Source organism: Carcharhinus amblyrhynchos, chromosome 21 (genome assembly GCF_965287045.1).
Source record: "Carcharhinus amblyrhynchos chromosome 21, sCarAmb.v2.hapA, whole genome shotgun sequence".
Lineage (NCBI taxonomy): Eukaryota > Metazoa > Chordata > Chondrichthyes > Carcharhiniformes > Carcharhinidae > Carcharhinus > Carcharhinus amblyrhynchos.
The window spans coordinates 32,370,600-32,384,193 of NC_137344.1; the positions used below are offsets into that span (position 1 = coordinate 32,370,600).

The 13,594-nt window shown below is 45.8% G+C and overlaps 1 protein-coding gene across 1 annotated transcript in view; it reads right to left on the bottom strand.

Annotated features, from left to right (window-relative positions):
* LOC145356329 (protein HEATR9-like) overlaps positions 1-13,594 on the bottom strand; it is an 86,377-nt gene that overhangs the window by 46,175 nt on the left and 26,608 nt on the right. The window contains exons 5-6 of the mRNA XM_080208947.1: positions 12,483-12,539; positions 8,601-8,657 (exon numbers count right to left, since the gene is read on the bottom strand). Of these exons, the coding sequence (XP_080065073.1) occupies positions 8,601-8,657; positions 12,483-12,539 (114 nt within the window). The remainder of the gene's footprint in view (positions 1-8,600; positions 8,658-12,482; positions 12,540-13,594) is intronic.

Below are 13,594 nucleotides of genomic sequence, written 5' to 3' on the forward strand. Positions count from 1 at the left end.
TGTCTTGCTATTTCTTCTTTGATGACAGATTCTAGCATTTTTCCAACTACAGACGTTAAGCTAATCGGCCTATAATTCCCTGCCTTTTGTCTGCTACCATTTTTAAACAGCGGTGTAACATTAGCCGTTTTCCAATCTTCCGGCATTTCCCCAGAGTCCAGCAAATTTTGATAAATAATTACTAAGGCATCCACTATCACCTCTGCCATTTCTTTCAGAACCCTGGGGTGCATTCCATCCGGTCCCGGGGACTTGTCTACCTTCAGTCCCGTTAGTCTATCAAGCACTACCTTTCTAGTGACAGTAATTGCATTAAGGACCTCATCTCCTACCATCCTTCTATCTTTAATATTTGGCAAGCTATTTGTGTCCTCCTCCGTGAAGACGAACACAAAAAAACTTATTTAAAGCCTCAGCCATTTCCTCGTTACCCACTGCTAAATCCCCCCTCTCATCCTCCAAGGGTCCAACGTTCACTCCAGCCAGTCTCTTCTTCTTTATATATTTGTAAAAACTTTTACTATCATTTTTTATATTTAGAGCTAGTTCAGCTTCATACTGTATGTTTCACATCCCCGATTTTATAGCACAAGCTGCTGTTTGATCGTTGAAAGGTCAATGTTAGTGAATGGGGATAGGTGGCTAAGATGGGTTAGATGGATTGATGGGTAAATCGGTGAGGTGGTTAAGTGGGTAAGATGAATAAGTGGGGCAATTAGAGGAGGTGACTAGGTGAGCAGGTTTAGGTAGGTCAGGTAAGTAAGCAGGTAGTTGGGTCAGGTAATTGGATAGATGGGTAGCTGAGGCAGGGGTGGGTGGAGAAAAGATGGGTGACAGGATTGTTAGGTCAGAGGACTAGTTACTTGAAGTGTTATTTGGATGGTCAGGAAGGCTAGTCAGGTATTTGCTTGTTTGGGAGAGTAGTTGTGTCAGGTCAAGAGGGCTGGCAGGTAGTTGGGAGAGATAGCCATGTCAGTGAGCTACTCGGGTTAGGTCAGGAGGGTAGTTACGGGTCAGGAGGGATAGTCAGATCAGGTCAGGTATTAGTTGGCTGTTCAGAAGTGTAGTTGGGTTAGGTCAGGAGGGTTGTTGGATAGTGGGAGGGGTAGTCATATTGATAAGGTAGTCAGGTCATGCAGTGACAGGGTGGTAATCAGGTCAGTTGAGTAGTCATGAGGGGCAATCAGGTTGGGGTAGTTGGAGGGTCGGGAGAGCTAGTTAGCAGGTTAGGGGTTTGATTAGAAGTCAATTCTGTGGTTATCCAGGTGTTGGAGGTTTTAATTTGTCTAATATTTCTTGGATAACTATCCAGTTAAATTCCACGTAGTTGTCTGAAGTCTCCAAATCTAAATCAGAGTCTGAGACATTCATGGAGGGTCCCAGGGGGCAGCAGAATTATCCATCAGATAATGAAGCTTCCCAGGCAATTCTACATGCCAGGTCTTGCACAGGGTCGTAATATGCATCTTCAGTCCTGTGTCCAGTCTCTAATGATCCAGCGGCCTGAAGATTAGGCCCATAAAATCTCCAAATCACTCGCTTAGGTTCCAGACTGTAATTTGTAGTATAACGGTCTGGCACATAAAAGGGTTATCATGGGATCTCCCACACAGTGGTGTAAGAGAACACATGACCTGCACTTAGGCATCAGTGTAGTGTTAGACAGAGCCATGTGTAGAAGCATGCATGGAGACAGCTCCTAGCTTGGACATTTATGTGCCCATGTATATAGTTTCTAGTAGTGAATAAATACTAATTGTTAAACTACGTAAGACTACAAATACCTTGATAAGACTTACCAAACTATGTCTAACATCTTACAGCACAAATTACTCATAGATATTTGTCATTCTATACATAAATACCCCAAATGACCTAACTCTTTGTTTAGATTCCAGTAATTTGCAGGGTTAGAATGTTGGCCCTTGCCTCTGCGTCAATCTTGTCCAATAATGAGTGACTAGCAATTTTCTTAGGACAGGTCATTCAAATCTTGGCCAACACTTCAGATAGTCTAACAGCATCTGTATTTTCCACAAGATTGCTGGTGTGAAATATCTGATCAATGCTCATTGTCTTTTCGTGAACATCATTGCCATACAACCATCTCCTCATATATATGTTTCTTATGGGATACCATATGGTTGCTCTTGTGGCACGTACCAGTTATGTACAGACTGTCTGGATCAGCGCATGGCACTTTGTAGGCACATCAGCCTTTGCTCTAGTGCGCTGCCAATTCCCCTTTCTGCCACAGGCCTTGCAGAATTGCTTGGAAAGATTGGCATTACCTTGGTGTTTGCAGAAGGCCGCAACTTCCACATGTCTTGTTAGTTTAGGTGTTCTAGTGAGTGCATCAATAATTGGGGTTGTGCTTAGGGCTTGTAAGCTTCATAGACCTACGAGGATCATTTTGTATGTACGTCCATCCTTGATGTTTTGGTTATCTAGAAGATTATTCTGGAACTCTTCCGTGAAGTGGATGTGACCAACAACTCAACAATTCTGTCTGCTACCTCTGTATCTGAAAATCACAGCATGAACCCATTTCTTTGCATCTGCTGACAAAGTGGTCTATGGATTCTGTCGAAATGAAATGAACCCTAATCAATGAATATGGAAGTCTAATCAATACTGAGCCAGGTAGTCTATATCTTGTAGGGATCCTTTGGCACTTCTGCTGTTAATGCTGATGTTTTCAGCCTTCATTGCCTATTGTTAGATAGTTTTTTATGGCGTGCTTGTCTGGTTCAGACACACCTGAATCAAAAACCAAAACTCAGTATACTGTTAGAATTTGGATAGTAGGTCAGCGGCACCAGTGTGCAGGCTAGGGGTTGTGTGGACATTTTGACAATATCCCTTTTTTTAATTGAACATTTTTTAATACCTGTGATGATGCTGCAGATGCTCTCATGCTTTTCTAAAACTCTAGCCATCATAATCATACTTCTCTAGTCCGACTTTTAGAACTCTCTTCTTTTGTTTGACCCGCTGTCTCACAGCCTTTCTCCTTTCTCAAATCAGCTAATACCATGCTGGTCCTCTCAATACCCTGTCCCACTCAATGAACTGACAGGCGATGTGCTGCACTCTCACCACAACGGATCCATCTGCTTACCAGCTCTTTATTTGAGCGGCATGTTTTCAAAACTTTTTAATCCAGTCAGCACCCTGAGGCTTCAACACTCTCTGATGCCAAGGCTTCATCACGATCTGACCAAAACGTCAAGGACTGTCTCATGCCATACAGCATGATCTAAAACTGTTCACCACGTAGCATCTGCACACAACCTTGCTGCTAGGCTGATTGCTGTGTTGTTGAGAGGGGCAACTGCTCTAAACCATGTTGTGCTTTTTATAATGATATAAAGGCACTCATCAGTCATAAGGATTGCTTCATTAATTGGTATTAGTGTTTGGGAACATTTATACTTAAGCATAAAGACTGCCGATATCAGAGCTACAGAGCTGTGTATATACCATACTGAAAAGGAAAAGTGAAACTAAAACAGAATCACATGGCACACTTCCCTTCTAATGATGTCATGCTCCCATCCCTTAAAAGCATATTACAACATAAACCAGCCCGAGCCTCTCAATTAGATTCCAGCTTGTAACCCAGACCTGGACATTTGCTATTGTGTAAAACCATCCCACTGGACTCTTTGATCGGTTTCCACTTCATAACCCATACCAGGATTTTTGTAATTTTGTATATAAACAACACAAACCACTTCCTGAGCTTTCACCCCGTTTCTTTGCGAGGATCTGATGGAATGTCACTCAAAAATGGCCCATAACTCTAAGTGCTCCCTCTACTTTCTTAAGATGTAAAGAGTTTAACCCTCAGACTAACTGTTCTATTACTCAGCCCCATGGCCTCAAATTGAATGACCAGTTTTTAAAAAATTCTTTGAAAGGAAAGCAATTGGAAAATGAGAACAATCTAGGAAATGAACAACTGGAGTCAAGTTTAAGAACATAAGAACATAAGAAATAGGAGCAGGAGTAGGCCATCCAGCCCTTCGAGCCTGCCCCGCCATTCAATAAGATCATGGCTGATCTGTCGCTGCTCAGTTCCACTTTCCCGCCCTCTCCCCATAACCCTTAATCCCCTCTCCTATCAAAAACCCTTCAACCCGCGTCTTAAAAATATTTAGCGAGGCAGCCTCCACCACTTCAACGGGCAGAGAATTCCAGAGATTCACCACCCTTTAAGTGAAGAAGTTCCTCCTCAACTCCGTTCTAAACCGCCCCCCTTTTATCTTGAGGCTGTGCCCCCTAGTCCTATTGTCTTTTTTGAGCGGGAAGAGTCTTTCCACCTCTATCCTATCCATCCCATTCATCATCTTATACGTCTCAATGAGATCTCCTCTCATTCTTCTAAACTCTAACGAGTACAAGCCCAGTTTATTCAGCCTCTCCTCATAGCTCAATCCCCTCAACTCTGGTATCAGCTTAGTAAACCTCCTCTGCACTCCCTCCAAGGCCAAAATATCTTTGCGCAGGTGCGGCGCCCAAAAATGCACACAGTACTCCAGTTGCGGCCTCACCAATGCCCTATACAGCTGCAGCAAGACCTCCCTACTTTTATATTCAATCCCCCTCGCTATGAAGGCCAGCATCCCATTTGCCTTCCTGACCACCTGCTGCACCTGCAAGTTGGTTTTTTTGCGACTCATGCACAAGGACCCCGAGGTCCCTCTGCACCTTCGCCTGCTGCAGTTTTTCGCCTCGTAAGTAATAGTCCTTCCTACCATTTTTCCTACCAAAGTGGACCACCTCACACTTGCCAACATTAAATTCCATTTGCCATTTCTTGGCCCATTCGCCCAGCCTATCTAGATCCTTCTGCAGACTCTCAACACCCTCCGCACAATTTGCCGTTCCCCAATCTTGGTGTCATCAGCAAATTTCGACACTCTACACTCGGTTCCCTCCTCCAGATCATCTATATAAATGGTAAAAAGCTGAGGCCCCAGCACCGACCCCTGGGGCACTCCACTAGTCACCATCCGCCAATCCGAATAGCACCCGTTGACCTCCACTCTCTGCCTCCTATTTGACAACCAATCCTCTATCCACGCTAACACCCTACCCCCAACTCCATGTCCCTCGACCTTCTGCAATAACCTCTTGTGAGGCACTTTGTCAAACGCCTTCTGAAAATCTAGAAAGACCACATCCACCGGCTCTCCTCTATCCACCGCCCTAGACACATCCTCATAGAACTCCAGTAAATTTGTCAGACACGACTTCCCTTTAATGAAACCGTGCTGCGTCTGCTCTATCAAGCAATTCCCTTCAAGATGCTTTGCAATTTCCTCCTTAATGACAGATTCTAACATTTTACCTACCACAGACGTTAAACTAACCGGCCTATAATTCCCCGCCTTTTGCCTGGCACCCTTCTTAAACAACGGCGTAACATTAGCCGTTTTCCAATCATCCGGCACTTCCCCGGAATCCAGCGACGTTTGGAAAATAACCACCAAGGCATCCACTATCACCTCCGCCATTTCTTTCAGAACCCTTGGATGCATTCCATCCGGTCCTGGGGACTTGTCCACAATCAGCCCCTCCAGTCTGTCGAGCACCGCCTTTCTAGTAACAGTAATGTCATTAAGACCCTCCAGTCCTACCACCTTTCCATCGCTAACACCCAGCAAATTATTCACGTCCTCCTCCGTGAAGACAGAAACAAAAAAGTTATTCAATACCTTAGACATATCCCCATCCCCTACCACTAGGTCCCCTTTCTCATCCTCTAAAGGACCAACATTCACCCTAGCCAGCCTCTTCCTTTTTATATATTTATAAAAACTCTTGCTATCCTTTTTTATATTAAGCGCTAGCCCAGCTTCATAGTTTCTCCTACCCTTCCTTATCAACTTCTTTGTCAATCTTTGTTGACATTTAAACCTCTCCCAATCCTCTTCTCGCCCACTACTCTTAGCTACTCTAAATTCCTCCACTTTTAGTTTAACACTTTCCTTCATCTCCTTTGTTATCCACGGCTTATTACCTCTCCTCCTACTATCCTTTTTGACCATCGGAATAAATTTCCGTTGAGCACCAAGAAAGATCTCCTTAAAGATCCTCCACTGCTCCTCAACAGACCCTCCCTCCAACGCGCTCTCCCAGTCCACATTCGCCAATTCTTCTCTCATCCTACCGTATTTCCCTCTATTCAAACAAAGGACGCGTGTCCGGGAACCTACTTTCTCCTCCTCCATCTGCACCAGAAACTCCACCATACAATGATCACTCTCCCCAAGAGGATCCTTCACCACAAGGTCCCTAATTCTACCCGCTTCATTACATAGCACCAGATCCAAGATAGCTCGCTCCCTCGTCGGCTCCAACACACACTGTTCGAGGAAACTATCCCGGCAGCATTCCAAGAACTCTTCCTCGAGCCCCCCACGTCCAACATGGGTCGACCAATCAATATGCAGATTGAAATCCCACATAACTACGGCCGTCCCATTCCTGCACGCCGCACTTATTTGCGCGTTAACAGCCCGCCCCATCTCCAGATCATTATTCGGGGGCCTATAGACGACACCCACCAGCGTCTTCCTCCCTTTGCTGTTCCTAATCTCCACCCACAACGATTCCACCCTCTGCTCCTTGGCTCCAATATCATCCCTTGCTACCACCATGATGCTATCCTTAATCAGTAGAGCTATGCCCCCCCCTTTTCCCTCCTGCCTATCCTTCCTAAACACTTGATAGCCCTGTACATTCAGCTCCCAGTCCCTATCACCCTGCAGCCACGTCTCTGTAATGGCCACCAGATCGTATCCATTTGTGTCGATCTGCGCCATCAGCTCATCCACTTTATTCCGAATGCTTCGTGCATTCAGATAAAGTGCTTTCATCCCAGCCTTCACCTGGACCCTATTTGCCGCAACGCCACCAACTATACTCACGCCCCCTACTCCCTCTATTATTGGGACATCCTCGGCCTCTTCCCTTACATGTACACTCTCCTTAACTTTAGACCTCGTAAGGTCACCTACCCTCACACCCTCTCCCCCCCTAATTAGTTTAAAGCCCTGTCTACAGTCCTCTTTACTCGATTCGCCAGCACTCTGGTCCCAGCACGGTTCAGACCAACCCCATCCCTCCCGAACAGGTCCCACCTACCCCAATACTGGTGCCAATGTCCCATAAATTCAAACCCATTCCTCCCACACCAATCCCTGAGCCACCCATTCACTTCCTTAATCCTGTCAACCCTACGCCCATTTGCACACGGTTCAGGCAGTAGCCCAGAGATAACCACCTTGTCGGTTCTACTTTTTAATTCCATTCCAAGCTTTTCATACTCCCTCCCCAGATCCTCAGTCTGCATTTTGCTTACGTCACCGGCACCCACATGTACCACAACAACCGGATTCTCACCCTCCCACTCCAGGTTCCTCTGCAGCCCAGCTGCGACATCCCGTACCCGAGCACCAGGCAGACAACACACCCTTCTGTGCACTTTGTCATTGTGACAAAGGACAGTGTCAATACCCTTCACCCCACTATCCCCAATAACTACTACGTTCCTTTTCCCTTTCTCTTTGCCTATGTCCTGCTGCAGCACTGTACCGTGTGCAGCTTGCTCACCAACCTCACCTGCCTCGTTCTCGTCCAACTTGGAAGCAAGAACCTCAAACCTGTTATGCAGATTAAGAGGCTGAGGCCTCCGCTCCTCACCCCCCTTCCTCTTCCCAGTAGCCCCCTCTTGTCCCTGACCCTTAGAGTTAGCCAGTCTAGGGGGGTGGATGTCACTTGCACCCCATTGACAATGGCACCCTCTCTCCCCTTGATGAGCCTCAGTGTCTGTAGCTCAGAGGCCAGCTCATTTACCCTGAGCTGGAGCTCCTCCAGCAAACTGCACTTACTGCAGACATGGTCACTGGGATGAACCCTAGGGTCCACCAGTTCCCACATCATACAGAAACCACACATCACATGCCCCTCCATTATTTACTGTAGTAGTTTTGAAAAAAATTTTTTTTTTTGTTTTTTTTGTTTTTCAAACGAACTCACCTGGCCTTTTTTCTTTCCAGCCCTTTTTGATATTAAGCCCAAGTAGCTCACTCTGCTTCCCTCTCACTCCGCTGCCCGCTCAGACGCTGCCCGCTGTCTACACCAGGCCTCCTTTTAAACCTGGCGCTGATTTAAATCTGATGGCCCACAACTGCCTGTTAACCACTCCCTCAGAATTCTTAAAGCAGTAAATACAATAAATAAATGCTTTAAACAGTTCTACAAAGAACAAAGTGCTTTAAACTTATTTTAAACTGGTTTTTAACAGGTAAATTCTTAGCTCTCTCTCTGCTCCTTCACTCGTCTGCTCCAGCAAACAATGGAAGGCTTCACCTTGTGGTCAGTTGATATTTAAATCTGATGGCCCACAACTGCCTGTTAACCACTCCCTCAGAATTCTTAAAGCAGTAAATACAATAAATAAATGCTTTAAACAGTTCTACAAAGAACAAAGTGCTTTAAACTTATTTTAAACTGGTTTTTAACAGGTAAATTCTTAGCTCTCTCTCTGCTCCTTCACTCGTCAGTTTGCTACTGATCTGAATACATACTGTGGTGTAAAGGGCAGAAACAACATCCATATTGGCGCACTGAAGAGACTGCAGAGCCTGTCAGGAAAACCAGAAGCATTGTAAAACAAACATGAAATAACACCTCAATACAGGGAGGAGATTCAGGATTGAAAGCAGCGCATGACCGAGTGAGAATTTGGTAGAGAGTCGGGGTGGGAGTTTCAGGAAGAGGCAGTGGGAATTTTGGGAAATTCTGTATGGGAGTTCCAGGAGGCTCTGACCAAAAGCGCTGGGTAAACTCAGTGCAGGGGTCCCCGGGAGACTCAGGGCGGGGGTCCCAGGGAGACTCAGGGAAGGGGTCCCAGGGAGACTCAGGGCAGGGGTGGGAGTGTCAGAGAGACTCCGGGGGGGTGGGAGTGTTGGGGAGACTCCGGAGGGATGGGAGTGTTGGGGAGACTCCGGGGGGTGGGAGTGTTGCGGAGACTCTGGGGGAGGTGGGAGTGTCAGGGAGACTCCGGGACGGGAGTGATCGGGAGACTCCGGAGGGGTGAGAATGTCAGGGAGAATCCGCAGGGATGAGAATGTCAGGGAGAATCCGGAGGGGTGGCAATGTCAAGAAGATTCCAGGACGGGAATGTCAGGGAGACTCTGGAGTGCAGGAATGTCAGGTAGATCCCATAAGACCATAAGACATAGGAGCAGAATTAGGCCACTCAGCCCACTGAGTCTGCTCCGCCATTCAATCATGGCTGATATTTTTCTCATCCCCATTCTCCTGCCTTTCCCCCAAAACCTCTGATTCCCTTATTAATTCCGGGACGGGAGTGTCAGAGAGACTCGGCATGGGCATCTTGAAGGGAATTGCTTGATAGAGCAGACGCAGCACGGTTTCATTAAAGGGAAGTCGTGTCTGACAAATTTACTGGAGTTCTATGAGGATGTGTCTAGGGCAGTGGATAGAGGAGAGCCGGTGGATGTGGTCTTTCTGGATTTTCAGAAGGCGTTTGACAAAGTACCTCACAAGAGGTTATTGCAGAAGGTCGAGGGACATGGAGTTGGGGGTAGGGTGTTAGCGTGGATAGAGGATTGGTTGTCAAATAGGAGACAGAGAGTGGGGGTCAACGGGTGCTATTCGGATTGGCGGATGGTGACTAGTGGAGTGCCCCAGGGGTCGGTGCTGGGGCCTCAGCTTTTTACCATTTATATAGATGATCTGGAGGAGGGAACCGAGTGTAGGGTGTCGAAATTTGCTGATGACACTAAGACTGGGGGAACGGCAAATTGTGCGGAGGGTATGGAGAGTCTGCAGAAGGATCTAGATAGGCTGGGCGAATGGGCCAGGAAATGGCAAATGGAATTTAATGTTGGCAAGTGTGAGGTGGTCCACTTTGGTAGGAAGAATGGTAGGAAGGACTATTACTTACGTGGCGAAAAACTGCAGCAGGCGGCGGTGCAGAGGGACCTCGGGGTCCTTGTGCATGAGTCGCAAAAACCCAGCTTGCAGGTGCAGCAGGTGGTCAGGAAGGCGAATGGGATGCTGGCCTTCATAGCGAGGGGCATTGAATATAAAAGTAGGGAGGTCTTGCTGCAGCTGTATAGGGCATTGGTGGGGCTGCAGCTGGAGTACTGTGTGCAGTTTTGGGCGCCGCACCTGCGCAAGGATATTTTGGCCTTGGAGGGAGTGCAGAGGAGGTTTACTAGGCTGATACCAGAGTTGAGGGGGTTGAGCTATGAGGAGAGGCTGAATAAACTAGGCTTGTACTCGTTAGAGTTTAGAAGAATGAGGGGAGATCTCATTGAGACGTATAAGATGATGAATGGGATGGATAGGATAGAGGTGGAGAGACTCTTCCCGCTCAAAAAAGACAGTAGGACTAGGGGGCACAGCCTCAAGATAAAAGGGGGACGGTTTAGAACGGAGTTGAGGAGGAACTTCTTCACTCAAAGGGTGGTGAATCTCTGGAATTCTCTGCCTGTTGAAGTGGTGGAGGCTGCCTCGCTAAATATTTTTAAGACGCGGGTTGATGGGTTTTTGATAAGAGAGGGGATTAAGGGTTATGGGGAGAGGGCGGGAAAGTGGAACTGAGCCACGACAGATCAGCCATGATCTTATTGAATGGCGGGGCAGGCTCGAAGGGCTAGATGGCATACTCCTGCTCCTATTTCTTATGTTCTTATGTATGTCAGGGAGACTTGGGACTAGGTGCCCCTGCTGGAGTTTGTAAATAGAAATTGAGGTGTAGCAACTCAGGAAAGTCATAACTGGTGAGATGCACTATTAACACATTGAGTCCCAATAACTGGAAGATTAACAACAAAGAAAATATTAAGTATTAATAGTAAGTAACAAGTGAGTAGATGATGATTAACTTTTTTAAGTAAGGTTTATTACAATTAATAAAGTACCATTAGGATTCATCAGTACAGTAAATCACCATTTAAGTGCCCACTTTTAAAGTCGTTTCATTTTCATAGAATCATAGAATCCCTACATTGCAGAAAGTGGCCATTTGGCCCATTGAGTTTGCACCAAACACAATCCCACCCAGGCCCTATCCCCATAACCCCACATATTTACCCTGCCAATTCCCGGACACTCAGGTCAATTTAGCATGGCCAATCAACCTAACCCGCACATCTTTGGACTGTGGAAGGAAACCAGAGCACTCGGAGGAAACCCACGCAGACACGAGGAGAATGTGCAAACTCCACACAGACAGTGACCCGAGCCAAGAATTGAACCCAGGTCCCTGGAGCTGTGAAGCAGCAATGCTAACCACTGTGCTACTGTGCTGCCCCACTACAAAAACAAGGAGGTTATGTTGAACTTGTATAAGTCACATGTTTGGCTACATTTGAAGTACTGTATCCATTTCTAGGTGCTGCATTTGAAGAATAATGTGGAAGGCAATGGAGAGAGCGCTGAAACGACTCACTAGAACATTCACTGGTTTCAATTATGGAGGTAAATTGGAGAAGTTAGGACTGTTCTCCTTTCAGGGAAGGAGGCCAAGGGGAACTTTGATAGAGAAATTTAAAATCATGAAGGGTCTGGACAGTATAGATCAGGAGAAGCTGTTCCCAAATGTGAAAGGATCGAGAACAAGATGACACGCATTTAAAAGAAGCAATAGTGATACAAAGATCACTACTTCATGCAGCGAGTGGTTGGGATCAGGAATGCTCTGTCTGAGAGTGTGATGGAGGTAGGTACAATCGAAGCATCCTAAATTAAATCAGACTTTTATCTGAAAAGCAAGAATGTGCAGGAGTAATGGGGAGAAAGCAGGGGAATGACACTCAGTCAGTTGCTTATTCAGAGAAACAGTATAGACATAAAAGGCCAAATGGCCTCCTTCTGCACTGCAACAATTCTGTTATTGAAGGTAAGGCAAAGGTCACGAAATCAGGGGACGAGTTAGAGATGGTAGGGGATGGGATAGAACGTGTGTGTGTGCAATATAAAGCTCCCTCTTCACTTTCCTATCAATGTGTCATAGCTGAAATGCTATTAAAGGTGCAGGAATTTCCCATTCCCACAACTCTCATGAACTGTGCTGTATTATGGGCTAAATGTATTTTCTATACATTACCCCTGTATCAACCACATTAAGGAGACTTTCAGAAGTATTTGAACCCAAACATCAGAGGTGAAAGTGACTATTCCACAAAATCACACATCATGGGAGAGTTTTGTCTCCAATAAGCTTTTCAGATATCAAATTTATTTCCAAATATGTATGGGTTAAGTTGATTGGCCATGTGAAATTGTGTCAGGGGATTAGCAGGGTAAATGTGTGGGGTTATGGGGATAGGTCTGAGTGGGATTTGGTCGGCACAGACACAATGGGCCAAATGGCCTATTTCTTTACTGTAGGGATTCTATTCCATTTCAACAAAAGTAAAAAGGAGGGGACTTGCCTTAGCAGCGTCTTTCCTTTCAAGCAGAACAGGAGAACTTAAGCTGTTAATAAGATGCTGTAATAAAAGAAAAGGAATGTCAATTTCAGTAAGATGTGAACAAGTGTCTATTACTTAGAAATGGATCAAGGCCAAGAAAATGTGACAAAAAAACACCAACTAGTCCATCAATTGAAATTCCAAAATAGCTGATGCACACTCACCCCCTCCATAGACTCCAGTCTTTTAATCTCCTACAGACCAGATTTTATATACGAACAAGGAGCAGGAGTAGGCCATTTGGCCCCTCAAGCCTGCTCCACCATTTAATAAAATCATGACTGAACTGATAGTAATCTGAAATCTGTATCCCACCCACCCCTGATAATCTTATCTTGCTTACCAGGTATGTATCCAACAAACAAATATTCAAAGTCTCTGCTTCCACCACATTTTCAGGAAGAGAGCTCCAAAGACTCACAATGCTGAGTGACAAAGAGCACTCTTCATCCCCATTTTAAATGGATGACCTGTTATTTTTAAATAATGACTCCTAGTTCTAGATTCTCCAACAAGAGGTAACATCCTCTCCACAACCATCTTGCCAATACCCTCCTGGATCTTATACGTTTCAATCAAGTTGTCTTTTCTTCTTCGAAACTCCAGTGGACACAAGCCTAGCTTGCCCGGCCTTTCCTCATAAGACAACCCACCCATTTCAGGCAATAGCCAAGTAAATCTTCTCTGAACTGCTTCCAACGCAGTTGCATTCTTTCTTAAATATAACTAATACTGTACACAGTATTGGCCTAGGAGGGAGTGCAGAGGAGGTTCACTAGGCTGATACCGGAGATGAGGAGACTAAATAGACTGGGTCTGTACTCGTTGGAGTTTAGAAGGATGAGGGGGGATCTTATAGAGATGTTTAAGATAATGAAGGGGATGGATAGGGTAGAAGTAGAGAGATTCTTCCCGCTTAGAAAGGATAGCAGGACTAGAGGGCACAGCCTCAAGATAAGGGGGGTGGGGGGAGGCAGTTTAGATCAGAGTTGAGGAGGAACTTCTTCACTCAAAGGGTGGTGAATCTCTGGAATTCTCTGCCCATTGAAGTGGTGGAGGCTGCCTCACTAAAT